Genomic DNA, 10,641 nt, shown 5'->3' on the forward strand with positions numbered 1-10,641 from the left:
CACCCAGTTGTAATACATTGACTTCGATGCAGAATTTAGTAACACAGGAGCAGAGCAGCTAGAGGAGGCAATCTACTTGCTTCACGGCTAAAATTTAGGTATGTCGGAGAAATACATCTTGCTCTCTTTGGCTGTAGGTGAGTATCAGTTCAGTACTGGATGCCTGGATGGCTTGTTCGGCATCATCAAAGACCAGGAACTCAATAAGAAGTCATCAAGAAGATGGAAGATGTATCTCCCGCGTGCATCTGGAGACAGGAAGACAGTCGTTGCTCTTCAGGTTGGTTCACACACGAAGAATCGATGGGGAGTTCTGCGCTGCCTGGAGCCAAGGGTCCTTCAGTAAGTACTGTAGCCGAAGCCAGAGTTGGAGCCCCATGGCCTGCAGAAGCTGCCACCATAGCAACAGCCCCTGTTGTACATGTTGCTACCGCCAAAGCTGTAGCCCAGGGAGCCGTAGCCATTGCATCCGTAACCATAGTTCAGGGGAGAGCCCAGGGGAATGACGCAGTTCAGGGGGGTGGCTCTGAAGGTCCTGTGGAAGTTGGTTCCATAGCAAGGATAGCCGGGGAAGTAGCTTCCGCAGCAGAAGAAACGAGTCATGGTGGCAGGAGTTGAGGAGGAATGGGTTGGATAGGGAAGAGCGAGTTACCCAAGTGTGAATGCTGGTCTCCTCCTGCAGAAGGCTTTTTATACCTCCAGCTGATGGGCATGACACAGTTGTCTAAATATCTTTCCTCTCATTTGCATAAATAAGTCTCTTATTTGGCAATAAAATGCGCATAAAGGAACCCACAGACTCATATCCCACATTTTTGTTGGCTTTTCTATTTGCAAAGGAATGTGCTGTGTCTTCAAAGCCAAGGCCATCCTTAAGAGGCAATTGAATTCTTTTCATCAGTGCCCCATCGTTTAACTACCCTTCTGATTGCATCATGTGAGACTCTTTAAATCTTCTGATGATAAACTCCTCCCAAGACAGAGCTAGACTAAAAAAGCTTTAGCAGCAATGTGAACACTTCTACACAGTCTTGAAATTCTCTCCCTATGCCGTTCAAAAATATGGGTATACCACCTGCTCCTGGGTGTGAAGTCTCTTTTGGAGCAAAGAAAATTATTTGGAACTAGAGAGAGTGATGGCAAACGCTATAAATGTAACGTACTAAACACTCCAGTGTTGTTCACTTTACTCCAGTGTTGTTCACTTTAAGGTGGTTCACTTTGTTCTATGTGAATTTCACCTCAAGAGTTTTGTTTTCTTTTTTAGTTTTTAGTTTTGTTTTTTTTTAAGATTTTTTTAATTTATTTATTTGACAGAGAGAGAGATCACAAGTAGGCAGAGAGGCAGGCAGAGAGAGGAGGAAGCAGGCTCCCTGCGGAGCAGAGAGCCCGATGCGGTGCTCAATCCCAGGACCCTGAGATCATGACCTGAGCTGAAGGCAGCGGCTTAATCCACTGAGCCACCCAGGCGCCCCTAGTTTTTAGTTTTTAAAACATTGCTACATGTATCCATCGGAATAAGTTTTTTTACAGAGGCTACACAGACACCAAATAATAGAATCTTTTTTTTTTTTTTTTAGGTCACTGGCTGTGGATCATCTACTGGTAATTTTCGTGGATTTCATTTATGAGCATCTTCCTTGTTAATGCATTTTTCCCCCCATGGACAGCATACAATCTTTGTTGTAAATCATCTTGAACACTGACTGCCAAGCTGACTTGTGGAGTTGCGATGCTGGGGGTGAGTGGAATGATCCTTAATGTCAAAGTCACATTGTACCGTGCTGGCTTCATACTGACTCCTAGTAAAACAAGCTTAGACGCTGTGATCCATTAGGAAATGCCAGTTATATTTAAGGATCTAACACTTTTTTCTGCTCACATTTTGCCCTATGTGACCATTTCTCAGAAAGAATCTGAACTTGGCAAAGCTAAGTCTATTCCAATTCAAAAATTTAGGAAATAGTCTTGTTTTGTGGTAGAAAAAGGGTCTGGATTTTCTGAAAGTGAAAAAAGAAAATGTCATTGATATCAACTCTTTCTACTTATTTTTTCCTTAATGGGTGATCATAGAGTCCAACAGGCAAAACTAATTATTTCAGCCAGACATCTCTCTCTCTTTTAAGATGTCGCTTCTCTCAGTTTCTTTGATAGAAGAACATTTTACATGCGGCGTCATGGATGGAGCTAGAGGGTATAATGCTAAGCAAAATAAGTCATCAAAGACAAATGCCATATGATCTCTCTCATATGTGGAATTTAAAAACAAAACAGGTGAACAAAGGGGGAGAAAAAATAAAAGAGAGAGGCAAACAAAAAACAGCCTATTAACTATAGAGAACAAACGGATGGCTACCAGTGGGGAGGTGGGGGGCGGGAGTTGATGGAAGAAATAGGTGATGGGGATTAAGGAGGGCACTTGTGATGAGCACTGGGTTTATACGCAAGCGTTGAATCACTATATTGTACACCTGAAACTCATATTACACTGTATGTTGACAAACTAGAATTTAAAACTTAAAAAAAGAAGAACTTTTTACAGATCATTTTCCATTTTTACTCTACAAAATGATTACATGTTGTGAGATTTTATAGTTGGAGAGACTCAAAAGATAAGGTCTATTTTCAAATTAAGTTTTTAACAAAAGGAATGAATTAAAATGATGCAAATCTATGTCTTCAAGGGTCCAAATTATATAAACTCTACATCAGCTAATCCAGAAAACTTGAACTATGTGAGGTGACTGCCCTCATTTTAACATGACTCTTAGGTGCTTCCTGGAAAAACTGAACCGCTGACTCTCCCCTCCAATGTCTTTAGAACCTGTAATTTGGATCTACTGCCACCTGGTGGCAGTAGTACTGCAGCTACTCCGTCGCTGCCGCAGGACCCACATGGCCCGGGTTCTCAAACAACCAGTGGGCAAAACAAACGTTGGAAGAACTTGTTTGAAATTTGGATTTCTAGAGCAATCCTTTCCTACTCTCGCCGTGAGATTCTAGAAATCAATATTTTTCATAAGAATCTCAGGTGATTCTCATGAATAAATCTTCCTGATAAATTCTGAACCAGTCTTTCATGAGATTTCAAGGAATTTGTCTTTGCTTGGCTCTGTGAAATCACCCAGAGCTGCTTATCTCCCGTGGACAGGCGTGTTCGGTGCCAGTCACAGGTGCCCTGTTTCCTTTTGCTCTGGGTGACAGAGATAACTAAAGAAAAAGCCCTCGTTTGTCTTTTCCTTTCCCCTGTGTTCTGTTTCTTTTCTCAGAACATACCTGAAGAAAAAGGGAAGTAACAGCAGCATAAGCAGGCATCTCCCCAGAGGAAAAACCCACCAGAGCTGAACCATGAACTGGTTCCCACCCCTTCCTCCTTTGGCTTGTTTTCCCCAAAGAAAAATTCCCAGCCAAGTATTTGGTCATTATTGTTTTTATTCTAAATATTAGTAATAATCAGTGTTCATGGAGGGCTTACTCTGTGCTGGGTTCTGTTCTGAACACTTCACACGTACAATTTAATTTATATGTTTTATCACTGTACATAGTGACAGGACTTACTATGCATTTTTCTAAGCACTTAGCAAACGTCAATTCATTTAATTTTTACAGTGATCTTATGATGTGGGCATTGTGATATTTCATAAGAATATTGAGGCCACAGAGTACAGAGTTTAAATAAATTGTTCACTGTCACATGGCTAATAAGCAGAATCAAGCTCCAAAGCCATTCTTTTAACTACTTTGCTGAACTGCCTTTGATATGTCATTAATACTTGAAAGGGCTTCAGCTTATAAAGTGCCTGAGATCACTTTGTTATTTTCTTGCAGAACACATCAATAAAGAAAGGCTAGTTTTGCTGCTGTAACAAACCATCCCAAATGTCAATGCTTATTAAGATCAGAGGCTTATTTCATGCCCACAGTGCACATCCGGTTGGTGGGCGTCTTGGAGAGACATCATTCTCATTCACAGCCCTGAGCTGTGACAAAGCCTTCATAATTTCTAAAATACTGCTGATAGGGGACAGGAAAATGGCAAACCACGTGTCAGTTCCCAAAGACTTCCACCAGACGTCATGGTTGTCTTCACATTCTTCCCATTCTGTAAAGTTCCACAACCCCAGCTCACTCCTGGGTTCCTGGAGAACAATGCTACCTACCAGAAGCAGAAAATCTGTGATATGCAGGACAGTCTTAATGACTTCCACAGTTTCTATTTCTTCCACACACTAAAAAATTTGTAAAACATATTTTAGTGTTTTTAAACACATCTCCCACAATTGAGAAAATAAGATGAACACAGAAGTAGAAAGGGGCTTTTTAAGACTAACGTAACTTTAGTATCACATAATTAAAATAGCATAGTTCACTATTTTATTTTGGTTATAAGGCAGTATAATTTAAAGTAGTTCTGATACTGGGCAATTTTAAATATACAGCGTTTGGTGCAATTCATTCACCATCAATCTGAATGGGATTATAGATGACTTGATACTTTTAATTTTTTTCTTTCTTTCCTTTCCTCCATATCTTCCTGGTCACTTTGTAATCTAATTTAGGACACGGTTGTCATAAATGTTAGTTTTACAACGAAAATCCCCCAATGACAATTGATTTGAGAAAAAAAGAAATGAGGTCTTATACCAAATTTCATTTTACTTATTTCAGTATATATTCAGTTTTAAGCAAAGAGAAAATGAATCAACACAAATAGTATCTATGAGGAAGAAATACAGAAGAGGACACCTATGTGACCTAGTCACTCGGATAGTTAATGACTATCTTTATCAGACACGGATGCTCTTAGACTTTCTGCTCCTGCAGGAATCAGCTTTGTATAGATTCCAACCCACATCAAGCTGGTATAAAATGATGGTGCTTGTCTTATTCTATCACCAGTCACCTCCTACTTCCCATCCACGGACTTTATGTTTAACACCTAGGAAAGATACGGACCAGCCTATGTGACGCCCATGCACCTATAATCTGGAAGTGTAGGGGAGTCAGTGCTTCTCTTTGACCAGGAGAGATGGGAGTCAGGGTATATAGGCTTCCCATCTGCTGTGCAGATAGACTGCCCTGAATAGTTAGGCATCTTCTTGGTGAATAGTCCCATAGAATCAAGCACAGAGTTGTATTTAGCTGAAGTCAACTCAGTAAGCATCCTGACTGGTGCTGTCCTCTCTTCTCTGCTTCAACCTCTTGCCCCTCACCCCTGTTCCCTGAGAAAGAAGTCATACATAAACCTTTTATCTGAAACTGTTTTTTGGAAAGTCTAGACCAGAACAGTAGCTCAAAAAATTATCTTAACTAATACCTCTTTTGAGATGTAATTCACATGATAAAATTCACCCTTTTAAAGCATGCAGTTCAGTAATTTTTATATTCACAGAGTTATGCAACCTTTCCATTTCATGACTATCCAATTTCAGAACATTTCATCACCCCGTCATGCCAAAAAGAAATCTCATAACCATTAAAAGTCACTCCCCAAGCACAACCACTAATCTAAGTGCTATCTCTAGGATTTACCTATTCTGGGCATGTCAGATAAATTTAATCATATACTATGTAGCCTTCTGTGTCTGACTTCTTTCTCTTTGCATGTTTTCAGGTTTCCATGTTACAGCATGAATCGGAATTTCATTTCCATTTATGGAAATAGCATTCCCTTGTAGGGGTAGACCACATTTTGTTTATTCATTCATTAGTTGACAAGACATTTAGGTTGTTTCCAGTATTTGGCTACTATGTTGCCATGAACATTCATGTACAAATGATTTTAACATGTCAAAACATGAGCTCCTAATTTTCTGCTACACACCTATTCCTTTCATGGTCTTTCCTATCTCTAAAAATAACATTGTCATCTAATTCCTCAGAACAAAAACTTAATTTCTTTCTTCATTATAATTCTTTCATCCAACCTGCCAGCTCTGTCTCCAAAATACATCCCAAATTCATGCCACTTCTCCTTTCTCAACTTCTGTCGCCTAGTCAAGCTGCCATCACCTCTCCCCAGGATTCTTGCCACAGTATCTTCACTGGTTCCCGTTCTCCCACGTTCACTCTCCTTCCACATTCAAGCTTTCAGTAATTTCCTATTGCTCTTAGGGAAAAAAATTCAAACTTTTTTTTTTTAAGATTTTATTTATTTATTTGACAGAAAGAGGAGAGCACAAGCAGGGGGAGTGGGAGAAGCAGTCTGCCTGCTGAGCAAGGAGCCCGAGGCAGGACTCGATCCCAGGACCCCGGGATCATAAGCTGAACCAAAGACAGATGCTTAACCAACTGAGCCACCCAGGTGCCCAAAATTTAAACTTCTCACGTGGTCTATTTCTTGTCAACCTTCCAACCTCTCTTTATGTTACTTTTTTCTGGTCCTGTGATCCAGCCACGGTGGTCTCCTTCCTCACTGTGTGTCTTCCTCACTAGAATGCCCTCCCAGATGGTAGGCACTTTGTCTTATCTGTGCCTGACTAACACATAGTTGGAACTCATTAGCGTATGTTAATCTCCTGAATGAAGGAATGAATGAGATGGTTGTTGGACTGTGCCATGAAAGATGAGTCTGACATCACCAGGCAGAAGCCTAAAGGTATTTATGAAGACGGGATATCATAGGCAAAGTTAGAGCAGGAGTGTCTGGGTTTGTTTGGGGATGGGTGAGCTGATCCATTCAGATGGAGGACTGTACTAAGCAGGGACGTTAAGGAGAAAATTCTGGCAATGAGTGCCAGAGTTAGAGAAGGGATCACCTTACGTGCATGGCAGGTGTGGAGATAGATAAAGTGCAGTTACTAAATGATTTAATTGAGGAAATGATGTGATTAGGGCTGCCTTCTTGTGAATGACAGGTTGCAGGAGAGAGCTATGGAGGGAGAGACATCTATTAGTTTTTTATTGAATTGTTTAATTCAAAAAATAATTGAGAATTAAGCTGGTGGCGATAAAAAGGGGGGTAAGAAGACTAATTTGATTGACATTGTAGAGGAGAACTGTGTAGGACTTATTTAGCAATGAGTAAGATGTCACCATGGAAAGAAAGGAAACCAAAGGCTCACTCCTGGAACAGGGCAAATGCACTTCGAGTAATGGCAATAGGGAAATCAGGAGGAGGACGCTAGTTTTGAGGGGTCACTTGTGCCAAGGAAGTTATAGAGGCATATCTCAGAGATATTGCAGGTTCAGTTCCAGATGATGACAATAGAGAGAATATTCTAGCAAGGTGAGTCCAATGAATTTTTTGGTTTCCCAGTGCATATAAAAATTGTTTATAGTATACCATAGTCCATTAAGTGTTAAATAGGATTTGCCTACAAAAATGATGTACACACCTTAATTAAAAAATATTTTATTGCTAAAAAATGCTAATCATCATCTGAGCTTTCTGCAAGTTGTAATCACTGATCACAGATCATCATAACAAATATAATGTTAATGAACAAGTTTGAAATATTGTGAGAATTAACAAAATGTGGCACAGGGACACAAACTGAGAAAATGCTGTTGGAAACTGGGAGCTGGTAGATTCATTCAACTCAAGGCTGCCACCAACCTCCCATGTATAAAAAGCACAACGTCTGTGGAGTGCAACAAAGTGAGGCCTGCCTGTAATTACACGTTGAAAATCAACAGGACAGCTTAGAAGAAAAGCTCGATGGGACAACTGGGTCTTCATCTCCCTGAAGATAATAGTTTGAACATCGTTGGTGAATAAGACCCACCAGATAAAAGGAAAAAACTGAGAAGAGAACCCTGGGAACACCTGTTTCCAGGGGCATGGGGAGCAAGGGGACTGGAAGACGTGAGTAAGCAAGACCCAGAGAGGAGCAGGGGAGCCACAGCCACAGAGCAAACAGGCACCGCAACGGGTAGGAAAGTTTGTGGTGAGAGAAGTCCACAGCACCTGACATCACAATACTCAAGGAGGATGAAGACTAAGACCACTTCATTGAATTTGGCAAAAAAGGTGGTTAATGGCCTTTGAGGAAAAACATGCAGGAAAAGAGAGGAGGAGAATCTGCACTCTAAATGATCAAGAATTGGCAGCACTCATTTTATTTTATATATTTTTAGAGTGGGAAGAGGTGTGTGAAGGTGTGGAGGAGCAGAGGCAGAGAAAGAGAGAGACTCTTCAAGCAGACTCCAGGCTCAGTGCAGAGCCCCATATGGAGTGAGTTCGATCCCAGGACATTGAGTTCCTGACCTAAGCCGAAACCAGAAGTTGGAGGTTTAACCAACTGAGCCACCCAGGCACCACCTGGCAACACTAATTTTAAAAAGAACTAATAAATGTAGACTATCCTTCATAAATGATTATGGAGGCAGAGAAGAAAAGTGATGAGAAAAGAGCTCATATAGTAGAAGATTCGAGCAGGATTTCTGCGTTGGGTTTTCTATAGATATAATGTAAGAAATCTGAATGCTAGAAACATTAGTCCAACTCCTGCATTCTTAAAAAATTTTTTAAAACTTTACTTATTTATTTGAGAGACAGAAAGAGTGTGAGAGAGAAGGAGCAGAGGGAGAGGGAGAAGCAGACTCTCCGCTGAGCAGGAAACCCAACATGGGGCTCCATCCCGGGACTCCAGGATCATGACCTGAGCTGAAGGCAGACACTTAACCCACTGAGCACCCCCATACACCCAGTCCAACTCCTGCATTTTATACACGAGGAAAGTGAGATCCAAGAAAGGACATGACATACCTATATTGCATTGTCCATGTTGATTTGAGCCTAAAATCAAAAAATCTTTGTCCTTATCCATTACAGACTTGAATCCAACTAATTTCTTGGAAAAATAATTGGTTCCTTTTCTGCATCTTACCTACTATGGTGGACAGACCTAAGGTGGCCACCATGACCATAGTCTCTTGATATTCACACTTTTGAGAACTACTTCTCCCACCTGTGTGTGGGACCTGGGACCTGCATAGAATAGAATGGATAGAATATGACAAATGTATAAAATATGATGAATAGAATGAAGAAGCTACGAAGTCATGTAATGACGGTGACAGGCCAGCACTTTGTGGTTATATTACAAAAGATACACACTTCATCCACACATACGCCACACACAGATCCAGTCTGCTGCTGACCCAATAGGCTCTGAAATGTACGCAGATCAGTTCACATTTCTCCATCTCTGCCATAACCGCCATAACCAGCCACCAAAAGGCATTATCTTTTTGCCCTCTACTCACTGCTTCATCCTTGGGGTGAGTTACTCCTCTGTACCCTGCCTGGCATGGGGAAGAAAGGGCACAGCCCAGCTCAACCATTTGCTCCTAAAAACCTGTGCTCCTCATCCTCACCCTTGCACGGGGTTATCAAAATGGCTCCCACCTGCCTCAGTGGTCCAGCACAGAGCCAAGCTTGACCACCTTCTCTCTTTAAAGAATTCCATATTTTTCCTCTCCTCTGATGGCAATCTCTTTATTTTTCTAGGATTGTTATGATTTGTCCTTTTCTTAAAAATAAAAAAATATATATATTTTCAGGACATCCGGATGGCTCCATTGCTTAAACGTCTGACTCTTGATTTTGGGTCAGGTCAAGATCTCAGGGTTATGAGATCGAGCCCTGTGTCGGGCTCTGTGCTGAGTATGGAGTCCACTTAAGATTCTCTCCCCCTCTCCCTCTGACTCTCCCTGGCACACACACACACAAACTCTTTCTCTAAAAAAAAAAAATCTTTTCTGTCATTTCTAGGGATATGGAGCAGTGGGAGATAGACATCTGTGTGTAGTCTGTCGTTTTGATACAAAACCCCTTCCAGAATAATTTTTACTATATTGTACTGCCTCCCCCAAAATCCATTTATAGACATTTTTCTTGGAACTAAATCCTGGCAGGGATTTGTCATAATAGTTCCTGCTATGCAACCACTATAAATTGTATTTATGAAGAATATTTAATGGCATTGCCAAATCCTCACACTACAATAAGTAATAAGACCATATGAAAACTGTATATTGAGTTTTCCTCCTCCTTGAAACAAAATTTTAAGCCATATGATTTCCACAAGAATATCCATAAGAAAATAGGAAGAGGAGCTGAGAATGAACTTTGGGAAAACCCTAAGAGACTGAGAGGAGAAGGAGAGAGAGGGAAAGCTGATGTGAAGGGGAGTGGGAGGAAGGGCACTAAATAAGATTGTGGAAATCTTGGAAGTCTTCCTGGAGTAGGATATAAGTGAGCTGATTCTTAAAGAACTAGAAGGAGCCTGAAAAGAAGGGACCCAAGAGAACTGAGAAAAGGAACAACAGATCAAGGGATCAATGGTGGATAAAGGAACATAAGAAAAGTGCTGCACATGTTAAGTGTTGAGACACCGGTATCACAGAGAGAGCCTGGCCCGTGAAAGGGCCCAATAGTAATTTTTAAAATACATTAATAAACTGGTGTTAATTGACTAGTAAAGAAAAATGGTTCTGAATATAACCAGTATTGTAGCAATTTGATAGCCACCAAACAAGTGATGCCAATGTTGAACCCTCTAGGAGACTGTCATAACGCCCACTGCCCTCTGCAGACAGAGCCGTCACCACAGACCCCACCAGGAGCCCAGACATCAGGCAGCCTCCAGGCAATACGCTGCACACACAAGTCATCTAACTTTGAACCAGCCTTGA

At 41.1% G+C, this 10,641-nt stretch overlaps 1 protein-coding gene across 1 annotated transcript; it reads right to left on the reverse strand.

The window, feature by feature from the left end:
- Window positions 1-339: 339 nt before the first annotated feature.
- On the reverse strand, window positions 340-603 carry LOC123939788 (keratin-associated protein 7-1). Its single transcript, XM_046001666.1, has one exon. It carries the CDS (start codon window positions 601-603, stop codon window positions 340-342), a length of 264 nt encoding a protein of 87 aa, XP_045857622.1.
- Window positions 604-10,641: the final 10,038 nt, after the last annotated feature.

This window comes from Meles meles, chromosome 4 (assembly GCF_922984935.1).
Source record: "Meles meles chromosome 4, mMelMel3.1 paternal haplotype, whole genome shotgun sequence".
NCBI classification, from domain to species: domain Eukaryota; kingdom Metazoa; phylum Chordata; class Mammalia; order Carnivora; family Mustelidae; genus Meles; species Meles meles.